This window comes from Doryrhamphus excisus, chromosome 11 (assembly GCF_030265055.1).
Source record: "Doryrhamphus excisus isolate RoL2022-K1 chromosome 11, RoL_Dexc_1.0, whole genome shotgun sequence".
Taxonomy (NCBI): domain Eukaryota; kingdom Metazoa; phylum Chordata; class Actinopteri; order Syngnathiformes; family Syngnathidae; genus Doryrhamphus; species Doryrhamphus excisus.
Genome location: NC_080476.1, coordinates 10,396,973 through 10,409,086, shown reverse-complemented (window position 1 = coordinate 10,409,086; position 12,114 = coordinate 10,396,973). Strand labels below are relative to the sequence as shown.

At 39.2% G+C, this 12,114-nt stretch overlaps 1 protein-coding gene and 1 long non-coding RNA gene across 6 annotated transcripts in view; one reads left to right on the top strand and one right to left on the bottom strand.

Moving 5' to 3' along the window:
- The window catches only part of mark4a (MAP/microtubule affinity-regulating kinase 4a), a 31,120-nt gene that overhangs the window by 4,349 nt on the left and 14,657 nt on the right, over positions 1-12,114 (top strand). For all 3 annotated transcript variants that reach the window (XM_058086477.1, XM_058086479.1, XM_058086478.1), the window contains exons 2-8: positions 3,161-3,358; positions 3,665-3,718; positions 9,094-9,142; positions 9,254-9,319; positions 9,460-9,530; positions 9,792-9,848; positions 10,821-11,057. In XM_058086477.1, coding sequence (XP_057942460.1) covers positions 3,161-3,358; positions 3,665-3,718; positions 9,094-9,142; positions 9,254-9,319; positions 9,460-9,530; positions 9,792-9,848; positions 10,821-11,057 — 732 coding nt within the window. The remainder of the gene's footprint in view (positions 1-3,160; positions 3,359-3,664; positions 3,719-9,093; positions 9,143-9,253; positions 9,320-9,459; positions 9,531-9,791; positions 9,849-10,820; positions 11,058-12,114) is intronic.
- Positions 1-12,114, bottom strand: part of LOC131137973 (uncharacterized) — a 58,049-nt gene that overhangs the window by 38,584 nt on the left and 7,351 nt on the right. For 2 of the 3 annotated variants that reach the window (XR_009132011.1, XR_009132010.1), the window contains exons 1-3: positions 6,072-6,132; positions 2,636-2,744; positions 2,019-2,134 (exon numbers count right to left, since the gene is read on the bottom strand). This is a non-coding gene — a long non-coding RNA (uncharacterized LOC131137973). Of the gene's footprint in view, positions 1-2,018; positions 2,135-2,635; positions 2,745-6,071; positions 6,133-12,114 lie in introns of those variants that run through there. The other variant, XR_009132012.1, reaches the window with a different exon arrangement.

The following is a 12,114-nucleotide window of genomic DNA, read 5'->3' as shown; positions in this document are numbered from 1 at the left end:
GACTTGTCACTGTGGAACTGTAGGGAGAGGATTCCAAAATAAGACTCCATAGAGGAGGAATGGGAGTACAGGAAGGAGGGACTGTCTGAGGGTTTTTTGCACTAAAGACGGCTGTGTTTGTGGATTCATGTGTGTGTGTGGATGGCATGCTGGGTGAATGGAAGTGTGATGCCTCAGGGCCTTGGAACTGGCCAGGGACCACTGTGTCGGCATCTGCTCCCTTTTTCAGTATATAACCTCCTTTTTATTTGTTTGTCTCTGTGCTCCTCATCCACTTATCTCCCTGGCATCCTGGTTCTTCTTCTGCCTCCTGGTTTTGGCTTTTGTTTACAAGACGACGCTTCAGACTGTATAACACATTACAGTATGCTGTACCCCTCCCACCCCTTCCACTTTTATTTTATAATGACTTGATAGTCAAAGCGAGAGGGCTGGGTATACCGAGGTCTATGGTCTACGGAGACTAAGCTAGGTCACTCCTTTGTTGTCTTTAACTTGAAATTTTGGTTATTGAAAGCCCATTTTTTTAGAGATTCTCTGTAGGTTGGTTCTCAATGTGGTGAAGTCTTGTCCTGTACCTTTAACAGAGAAACTACCCCAAAGTAGAGATTTCCACCTCTAGGTTTGACAGTAGGGATGGTTTTGCTGAAATTATATTCACCATTTCTCTACCTCCAAACACATTCAGTCCACTTGATGCCAAAGAGCTCTATTTTTTTCTTTTTTTTCTCTTTTTTCCTTTCATTCTTCTATCTTTCTCTACATTTATATTTATATTTAACAGTTTACTAGTATATTTAAAATGTATATGTAGCATTTATATTCAGGGGCGGCACGGTGGTCGAGTGGTTAGTGCGCAGACCTCACAGCTAGGAGACCAGGGTTCAATTCCACCCTCGGCCATCTTTGCATGTTTTCTCTGGGTACCTCCCACATTCCCAAAACATGCTAGGTTAATTGGCAACTACAAATTGTCCATAGGTATGAATGTGAGTGTGAATGGTTGTTTGTCTATATGTGCCCTGTGATTGGCTGGCTGGCGACCAGTCCAGGGTGTACCCCGCCTCTCGCCCAAAGACAGCTGGGATAGGCTCCAGCATCCCCCGCGACCCTTGTGAGGAAAAAGCGGTAGAAATTGAATGAATGAATGAATTATACTCAGATTTAACATTTATTTTTAGATTTAATATTCATGTTTCCCATTTATGTTTTGATTTAATGTTTGGATTTAGAAGTAGCATTTATATTTAGATTTAACATTTTATTATTATATTTAACATTTATATGTAGCATTTATATACATTTATATTCAGATTTAACATTTATTTTTACCATTTATGTTTTGATTTAATGTTTACCTGTAAAAGTAACATTTATATTTATATTAACATTTGACTATTATATTTAACATTTATATGTAGCATTTATATTCAGATTTAACATTTCTTTTTAGATTTAATATACATGTTTCCCATTTATGTTTTGATTTAATGTTTGGATTTAGAAGTAGCATTTATATTTGGATTTAACATTTTATTATTATATTTAACATTTATATGTAGCATTTATATACATTTATATTCAGATTTAACATTTATTTTTACCATTTAGATTTAACAATTATTTTTAGATTTAATATAAATTTTTACCATTTATGTTTTGATTTAATTTTTTTTAAGTAACATTTATATTTATCATTTTATTATTATATTTAACATGGCATGGCATTTATATTCAGATTTAACATTTATTTTTAGATTTAATACAAATTTTTTCCATCTATGTTTTGAAAGAGCTCCATTTTTAACATTCAGACAGGTCTGTAAATGTGTCTTCTTGAGTAAGAAGAAGGACTTTTCAGGCACCGCAGGATGGCAGTCCATTACAACGAATTGCGGTACACAAAAAAACTGTGCTCCCAACTCCCTTGACATCATTAAGCAGCTCCTCCCTTGTTATTCTGGGCTGGGTTTTCTCACAAACCATCCAAAACTTGCAAAAAGTGGTCTCTTTCTCACCAAGCTTCTTGCAGATGGTCTTGTAGTCCATGGTCTTCAAGCTTGTCCCCGCTCATGGTAGTGAAGAGTTTTATTATCCACTCGGTACTTGCCGAAACAGACAGGACGTGGCACATCTGTGGGGGTCAGAATGGTTGATGGTTGGTCTATGGTCTGGAGACTAAGCTAAGTCATTCCTTTGTTGTCTTTAACTAGAAATTTTGGTTATTGAAAGCCCATTTTTTAGAGATTCTCTGTAGGTTGGTTCTTAATGTGGTGAATTCTCGTCCTGTACCTTTAACAGAGAAACTACCCCAAAGTAGAGATTTCCACCTCCAGGTTTGACAGTAGGGATGGTTTTGCTGAAATTATATTCACCATTTCTCTACCTCCAAACACGTTCAGTCCACTTGATGCCAAAGAGCTCTATTTTTAACATTCAGACAGGTCTGTAAATGTGTCTTCTTGAGTAAGAAGATGGACTTTTCAGGCACCGCAGGATGGCAGTCCATTACAACCAAATGCGGTACACAAAAAAACTGTTCTCCCAACTCCCTTGACATCATTAAGCAGCTCCTCCCTTGTTATTCCTGGCTGGGTTTTCTCACAAACCATGCAAAAAGTGGTCTCTTTCTCACCAAGCTTCTTGCTGATGGTCTTGTAGTCTATTGTCTTCAAGCTTGTCCATGGTAGTGAAGAGTTTATTATCCACTCGGTACTTGCCCAAACAGACAGGACGTGGCACATCTGTGGGGGTCAGAATAGTTGATGGTTGGTTCGAGATCGAATGCTTATTTCAAATCAAAACAAGTGACCAAATGTTCATATCTTAGTAAGAGGGTAAACAGGATCAAATAATTTTCCACCACTATGCTTAAGTTGTGGGGTCGGAATAATTAAGGGTTGGCCACCGCTGCAGTAAAATCTGCGGCAAAATCCCTGCACCTTCACTTGTTTGCTTTTTTTATTCTTTAGAATTGAAATCCAGATTGTGGCTGCACACGCTCTCACAGATCATTTAGATCTTCAGGATCATTAGCACTCTGTAGGAGTGGGTGGCCCTGGAGGTCCTTGTTCATTTCTCTGCTATGTGTGACATTGTTATTGGCAATGTGTGACCCTTGTCTTTCTTTAAAGCCCACTCTTTCATTTTTTTTTTGTAGCATGTGTTGCTGGGGGCTAGCCGTTCGGACAAGGCTACAAGTCAGTCCAGTCGTTCTCTTGGAGCCCGGTGCAGGAACTCCATCGCCTCCTGTTCTGACGAGCAGCCGCACATCGGCAACTATCGTTTACTCAAGACCATCGGCAAAGGAAACTTTGCCAAGGTCAAGTTGGCACGACACATCCTGACGGGCAAAGAGGTAAGACGCACATATAATATACATACATATATGCATTATATTGTATTTTTACACTTAACACTAAAGCCACTAAAGTCCAGAGTCTTCTAAAGATAGACTGAAAGTTTTCATTATGTGGGCGAGCCAGTCGTGGCCCTTGGGTCACCTTTTGAGGATCCCTGTTCTAAAATTTCATAGCAAAATATCCTGACATAACAGAACCTTCAAAGTTAAATTCTAATTTTACCTTAGTTTATTGGTCATTTAATTTCTGTTTTACGGGATTCCCTGTCCTAATCCGATATCCGTTTCATTTTTTTTTTCCAGGTTGCAATAAAAATCATAGACAAAACTCAGTTGAATCCAACCAGCCTACAAAAGGTGAGTCATAGAAATTAGCAATAAATTTGTTCTATATTTACCAAGATGATAATGTTTGATTTAAAATGATGTTTTTGCAGAAGTATACATCTCTCTGGTTTGTGTTTGTGTCTTTTCTGCGTTTTCTCTGCATATGTTATGTACTATGTGTACGTGATTGACCGCCAATCAGTCCAGGGTTCAGTAAGCTTCGAGGGATCTGTTATGAGAGCTATTTTTTTTGGCCGATGTGATGGTGTTTTTATCAGGTGTGAGGGACTAGAAGGAAGCGAGAGGAGACATCATTTCTTGTCCCCTCTCTTGGCGAATTGCTACCCTGAGAGGGTTGTGTGACTCAGTTGGGAAATGGTGGCAACTGGAGATGTTCGATATTGGCTGTTTACCGACGTACGATACTGGCCCGGCACTGTTATCGATATCAAGCGATAGCAGGTCTTCCTGCAAACTTAAGTCAGGTTATAATTCTTTATTTACATTTTGTCTCAGCAATATAGTCATAAAAAAAAAAAATAATAATTAAACTGGTCTACAAATTTTTGTAGTCTATCTGCTTCTGAGATTAACTGAAAATCAATTGATAACTGTGCTGCTTCGCTAATGTTTTGCTAGATATTGTTTTGCATCAAAATTGTATTTATCGTGGTTTATGGAGAACATTATTGTGGTGACCATGAAGGACTAAGGCCGACCAGGGCTCGACAATAACAATGTACCGATGGCCTTGGGCAAGTTAAAACAAAATTCGGGGGAAGTAAATAAATAAAGTGTAAATAAAGTGATATTCCCGACTGGAAAGTGCACTTTGGCATGCCATACTGCCAAGAGTTTTTTTTTAAAAGCGGTTCTTGTTGGGTGTTGGGAAAACACGGACTGTGTAATTCCGGTGGTAATTTGCAAACCAATCCTTGCAAATCTTGAAATGGACCAATCAGAATCGTTTATTTAGACCACAGTCCGCGTTTTACCCACACACGTTCTTGTTCGCGATCAACCAATCAGCAATCGTTTGACTAGGAAAACATCTATCATGGCGTCCCTGCCAACATGGTCTAATTCTTCAACAACTTGTGAAGGAAAACACCAAAAAGTGATGAAACAGTGCCTCCTAAACAAGTATTTTATTAGCGGCAGCAAATCAAATGATGGCACAGGTGAGTGAATCACATTGCTGTGACAATTTGAAGTGGTCACAATGAAACACCACCGATTAGATCCAATACCAAGTGCTGATTTTGCACAAGCTACAAAATCTAGCGGTTCTGTGTATTTTTCTCACCTTTGCTTCACAAATTATTGTTTGACCATTGAGCATTTTTTTCTGGATTAAAAACACTTTACTAGTACACAAATGTGTCTATTCAATAATGTTTCATTTTGGTGCACAACTTATAAATATCACTGCTTACTACGACTACGATGTATAAGGTAGTATGGCATGCCACGTAAACATATGTTTCAGACATTCCTCCAAATACAATGCATCAGTACTATTATCTGATGAATTATCAGCATATTCGGGCAAGTAGTTCTCACCTTAAGGATTCCCCATGGGCAAGTAATTTTTTGTTTTTAATGTAGAGCCCTGCCCACATACAGTATAACATGTACTAAACCGTTTTGTGATCCTTGGTTTAATCACTAGGTGGAGCTACAGTCTTCATCAAGGGCATGGTCTCCACAAATAAGGCGATTTACAGAAATAACAATTATTCAGGATAACCAGAAATGGCAGAACCAAAGAGCCCGAAGATTGCAAACAAGTGCTAGCCCTACGGATCATTGATTTGACCGATAATTGACCAAAAGATTGGTCCCAATCCTGTGTAAAAACATACTATACACATCCTTTGACTTTCCAGTATGAGGCCCTCATGGAAAAGGTTTGGACGGCCCTGATTTAGAGGGTAAATATCGACTTCCTGTTCAGTGCGAAGTAAGCCTCAAAATAAAAGTATGAATCTAGATTCTACCGTACCAGCTTATCGTCATCCATTCTCAAGTCAATGTGCAAGCAAAGGCAAAAGCTTTCGGTTATGTCGACAACCGCTTATGTTGTCGTTCAGTCATCCAATCCAGGAGGTGTCGACATAAACGGGCACCGCCGTATACACACATCCAAATGACATCCGATCACATGCACAGATATGAGCTCATCCAGTCGTATCAAGTCGAAAGCTCTCCTTGCCCGGTCATGTGTGACCTAATGCGACTCAATCAGTCAGGTAACCGTAAAGAGCTCATGTATTGAATGAAAGCTTAGAGAGAGATGAAGCATTCAGACAAGCATCCAATCAACCCATATTTGCCCTTCATGATGCTTATATGCACATATGGGCCAAAGTGTCTTACTCACTGAACCGGAAGTCTGTCATGACTTTCTTACTTGGTCCACTTGGTCTGCATGAGCTTCTCTGCTTGGGGCAAAAAGACAAGAGACCACAAAAGAAATCAATCACGATGGAAGAGTTTTTGCATCATTTACATGCATTTTTTGGGGGGGGGATAGCGCCAGATCACAACATTGTCTACACCAGGGGTCTCAAACTCAATTTATCTAGGGGCCACTGGAGCTAGGGTCTGGGCAAGGCTGGGCCGCATCAGGTTTTCCAAAAAAAAAAAACGCATTTATTAAAAACAGAAAAATATACAAACTTTTTCAGTGCTTTGGTTCCGATTTTCTACAATAAAAGCTCTGATAAAACATTCCACTGTTCTCAAATATCTTAATTTTTATTTTTCTGCACCAAATAAGATCAAAAATAAATAAACAAATCAAGAATAAAGAAAATCAATCAATCAGTAATAAATAAATATAATAATAATAATAAAACGGCAAATAATATATATTTTTTTCAGATTAAAATTAACAAAGCATTACTAGAACCCTGTAAACATGACAAAACACGACTATAGTCACATTTATACTTTTTTTTATTTACAACATATTGCGCAACTGCAGGGTCTTGAGACACATGCTAACTCGCAAACTAGAGATCTAGCGACCTAAACGGTAGCCTTCAAGTTATTTCCTTTAAACTTAAATAGACAAAAACTTACCACTTCCACACGGATAGGGAGGATAACTATTAACAGTTATTTAACCTTTAACATGAACATTAATCAAATGTAACAATTTTTTCTGGGTACATGATACCATACAGCATCCATATCAAACTTGCTTTCATATCAAGGCGGGGGCCTCAAACTAGTGTCCTGCGGGCCACATTTGGCCCGCGGGCCACGTGTTTGAGACCCCTGCATTATAATGTGTGCATTCAAGTTACATTGGAATACATCAACATCGATTCCACATGTACATAAAAGCAGTAGGCGTCAAATCACGTGGAATCGCATCATTTGTACACAGTATCGAATCATTCTGTTTTTTTTAAATATATCGTTTTAATTGGTGTCATCTATCACAAAGATTTACAACCCTAAAAACAACCCCCCCTTCTTTATGTCTCTGGTCAAAGTCGCAAGTAATTTCGGTTATGGTGACAAATGCTTGTGTCTATGTCAGGTTAGCCAGTCTAAGGGGCGTTGACATAAACGAGTTCCATTGTAGTGGGCTTCTTTTTTCATGCCCGTCAGCTAGGAAAAAAAAAAAAATGACTGAAGACGCAAAAGAGCTGATATTAGCATAATCTGAACAGTAATTAATGTAGAGAGAAAATGGGTGGTATTGTGTACCGGCGACTACAGATGGCTAAATCAAGATCTTATCATCAAGAGATATTTCTTAGAAATGGCAGAGGCAGGTTACATCATGTACTTATATCGGAAAAGAATGTACTTGTGTCACATTTTAAATTCAGCCAGAGTGGTTTTTTTTATGTCGACGTATTTGTCCTCATTTGAGTTGAATGCATTCCCCGGGAAAGACAGGAAAATGTGGACGATGAAAACGTCCCTGCACTACATATCCCAGGATTCACTTTCAGCACAGCTGGAGAGGCTGAGAAAGATCATGGTCTTAATACCCGGGTTGCTATGGCAACAGTGAAGTTGGCCTTTGCTGGGAGAGAAGATGGCTAGAGATGAAGGAGGAGGGATTGGAGGGAGACACGAGAGGGGAAACGAGATGAGGGGCGAACACAGAAAACGGGAGGGGGAAAAAAAACAGATAATTGAATCATCCTCTGTTTTCTAAGAAAATGGAAAATATTTTTGGAGTAGTAATACCTCAAGTGTTTTTTTTTGGGGGGGGGGGTGGGTTGGTTTAACACTTCACTGTTATTTCATGCACCCTTTATACTGTTTGTACTGTAATGAGCTTTACTGGAGGATGTGCAACCACTTAAGTGCAATAATTAGACAGATTTCATCCTTTAGGAGAATTTATGGAATTTCAAATGCATTCAGAATTTGTGCAAATAAATGTTTGCCAAATTTGAATAGAGCATGTTCAAATAAAATGAAACCATCAGCATCAATTTTCTTATCATATTAGACTTTATTCCCATAATATTGTGTAACTTTATTTATATATATATATATATATATATATATATATATATATATATATATATATATATATATATATATATATATATATATATATATATATATATATATATATATATTATATAATATTGTAACATTTTCCAAAAATTGCAACTTTATTTTGTTTTGCTTGTTTCACATCTCACAATTTTTTTAATTTATGTATTTCAGCTCTATGCTACTTCCTTCAGATTTTTTTTCCTCATTAGAATTTTCCTCTTAATATTTTTTACTTTATTTTTATAACATAACTTTTTCCACAACCTAATTTTCGCAAAATTTAAATTATTGTTTTTTTTTTTAAAATGTGATATTTTATATAGCGCCAGAAGCACATTAAAGCTAGAGGAAACATTTACCATATTTTCTGGACTATAAGTCGCTCCGAAGTATAAGTCGCACAACGCCAGGTAGAAAAAAAAACATACATAAGTCGCACTGGAGTATAAGTCGCATTTTTTGCGTGTAATTTATTTTACAAACTACTTGACCAAAACAGACATTACGTCCTCTTGGAAGGCAAGTTCTACCAATAAAAGAATAGAGAACAGGCTGAATAGGTGTAAGATATGCTAACACAATGGTTATTCAGCTACACAAAAAATAAACATAAACAGAAAAGGTGTCCAGTGTTTATATAACATAAACACTTTTTTCATTTATAAGTCGCTCTGGAGTATAAGTGGCAGGAACAGCCAACCTATGAAAAAAAGTGCGACTTATAGTCCGGAAAATACGGAAATTGTTGTCTGTTTACTGTGTACTGTTTGCTAATATACTGTAGCTGTAAAAGTATCGCTATAAAAAAATACCTAAACATATTGTTTTGCATGCTGTTATTATTATAACATTGTGTTTCTTCTTCCTAGCTCTTTCGAGAGGTACGAATAATGAAAGGCTTGAATCACCCCAACATAGGTACGACGCCAACAGTCAGCTGATTATTCTCTGATTCATCCTATCCATAATGTGGCTATCATTTAGTATATGTCTGCATTGGATTTGACTGTGATTGTTTCCGGCTTACAGTGCAGCTGTTCGAGGTGATCGAGACGGATAAGACGCTTTACCTAATCATGGAGTATGCGAGCGGAGGTGGGTACCTGAACTATCATGTCCACAAAATACTGTTACATGGCTTGGATGGTGATTGAAAATATAAACATATGATGAAAATGCTGTTTACATGTTGAAGTGCATGGAAAAATAGTGATTGAAGATCTTTTCTTCAATAGGGGAAGTGTTTGACTACCTCGTTTCTCATGGAAGAATGAAGGAGGTTGAAGCCAGAGCCAAATTTCGACAGGTAAAAAAAAAAAAAAAAAAACATAAAATTTCTTGCTTTTTTTTTACATTATGTGAGTGTGAATGGTTGTTTGTCTATATGTGCTCTGTGATTGGCTGGCGACCAGTCCAGGGTGTACCCCGCCTCTCGCCCAAAGACAGCTGGGATAGGCTCCAGCACCCCCCGCGACCCTCGTGAGGAAAAAGCGGTAGAAAATGAATGAATGAATGAATATTTTACATTAAATTATTTAATGTTGCCTTTGTCTCCTCGTGTCCACAGATTGTTTCCGCTGTCCACTATTGCCACACAAAGAACATTGTCCACAGAGATTTGAAGGTAAGGAATTCGAGAAGATGTTTTGGGCTGCTTTCCGAAAAGGAGATTAAGGCTAGTTCAAGTCATAATCTCAGACTATTCTTAATCTGTGTGTGTGTGTGCGTATGCGAAAAGGACAGCAAGAGTTTCTTAATCACACAGTCCGGAGAATTAAAAGAAAAAACGGTTGAATAAATCCTGGCATGTGTTTTGAAAAGATTACCGAACATATACATGTACCGTGGCGTCGAAAAGCGTTCATGTACCAAGTCGTCAAGTCCCCCGGTCAACCGCTTTTCTCAATAGAAAATTTGAGAGTCAAAAGGAGGAAAACAATACAAAAATCCTTTATTAATTGTTGACAGGGCGGCACGGCGGTCTAGTGGTTAGCGCGCAAACCTCACAGTTAGGAGACCAGGATTCAATTCCACCCTCGGGCATCTCTGTGTGGAGTTTGCATGTTCTCCCCGTGCATGCGTGGGTTTTCTCCGGGTATTCCAAAAACATGCTAGGTTAATTGGTGACTCCAAATTGTCCATAGGTATGAATGTGAGTGTGAATGGTTGTTTGTCTATATGTGCCCTGTGATTGGCTGGCGACCAGTCCAGGGTGTACCCCGCCTCTCGCCCGAAGACAGCTGGGATAGGCTCCAGCACCCCCGCGACCCTCGTGAGGAAAAAGCGGTAGAAAATGAATGAATGAATAATTGTTGACAACCGCTTATGTCGACGGATGTCAATTTAAAACGCGTTCCACTGTATGTTTTGTTGGCAACTTGCAGCCAACCCCTCCCCGTTTTCTCTCCATCTGTTTCAATGTTCTTGCTTTTTCCCTCCATTACAATTCCCATTCTGTCTTCCCACTTAATCTGATTCCACTTTCTCCTCCCTCATCCTATTATTTTTCTCTTTGTTGTTCCCTGGGCATTGGCATTCTACTACCCTCCCTCCTCTCCCGCACTTAACTTCTCTTCCTCTGCATCAATTTACACAGGCGGAGAACCTCCTGCTGGATGCCGATGCCAATATCAAGATCGCCGATTTTGGCTTCAGCAATGAGTTCACGCTGGGCAACAAGCTGGATACGTTCTGCGGCTCACCCCCCTACGCTGCCCCTGAGCTCTTCCAGGGGAAGAAGTACGATGGACCCGAGGTGGATGTGTGGAGTCTCGGAGTCATACTGTACACGCTGGTTAGCGGCTCGCTGCCTTTTGATGGGCAGAACCTGAAGGTAAGCGAATGGGACGGACGGGAGTGCAACATACATGGCTCTCTTCTGAGTCTCGAAGGCGTTGTTTTTGAGAGCAAGAGCTTTTCTTGACATTGGAGTTGAGGCTATGAGAGAGAGAGAGATACTCGGTTTAACGAACAGCTGCTTCTCCAAGAAATGAGCATCATCACGGGTCCGCGGGTTTATCAAAGTTCGGTTATCAATCGCGGTTTTACAATCATTTTAATGTGAAATAGTAATACTAACCAACCAGAAAGAATTCTGTCCCACCACAGACCAGTTATGTGTCCATGAAAAGCACAAATTAGTCCTGTCTCTTTAAGAAAGTACTCCTAATCTCAGTGGAAGTCTCTTCCATTCAATCCATCACCCTGGGCAAGACCAAAGAGCTCCCAAAAGGAACTCATGGACATGATTGTAAGGGAGTTGGGAGCACAATCACCAAGACCAGCTCTAGTGAAACAGCGGTAATGGATTGGGTCCACCTACTCAAGAAGATGCAAGTACAGACCGATCTAAATTAATCAACACCTGAATTAATCAGACAAGACAATCGTGGGAAGAGTTAGTTCTCTGGCATCAAGTGGACAGGGTTTGTTTGGAGACAGAAAAAAAAACCTTCGGTCAAACTTGGAGGTGAAAATATTCTGCTTTGGACCAAAATCCCTCCTGAGATGCGTGCAACCAGGATGACCAATGACCAAGAATGTGTGACGTCTGCGCTCAAACAAATCTAATACAAATTAATGTTGTAAACTTACTGTATCGTACTGTATCGTACTGTATCTGCTATTGGTTCAATTTGAGATGAACGGCTGATTTGATGTCAGTCCAGGTTGCGAGACTTGAAGAATGCCGGTTAGTTCGTCAGCATACCCTGATGTCTTTAGCCCCAAAATGCCCTAAATGTTCCCCCTTCATTGTTTTGCCATCACTGCTGGTTGCACTAGCAACCAGACACTATGTCTGTCCACTCCTCTGCAAGTCTAATGCACAGCAAAAAGCGAGTGATTGAACTGAAACTGCGATATCCTCCGGTTTTTCAACAATTTTGACT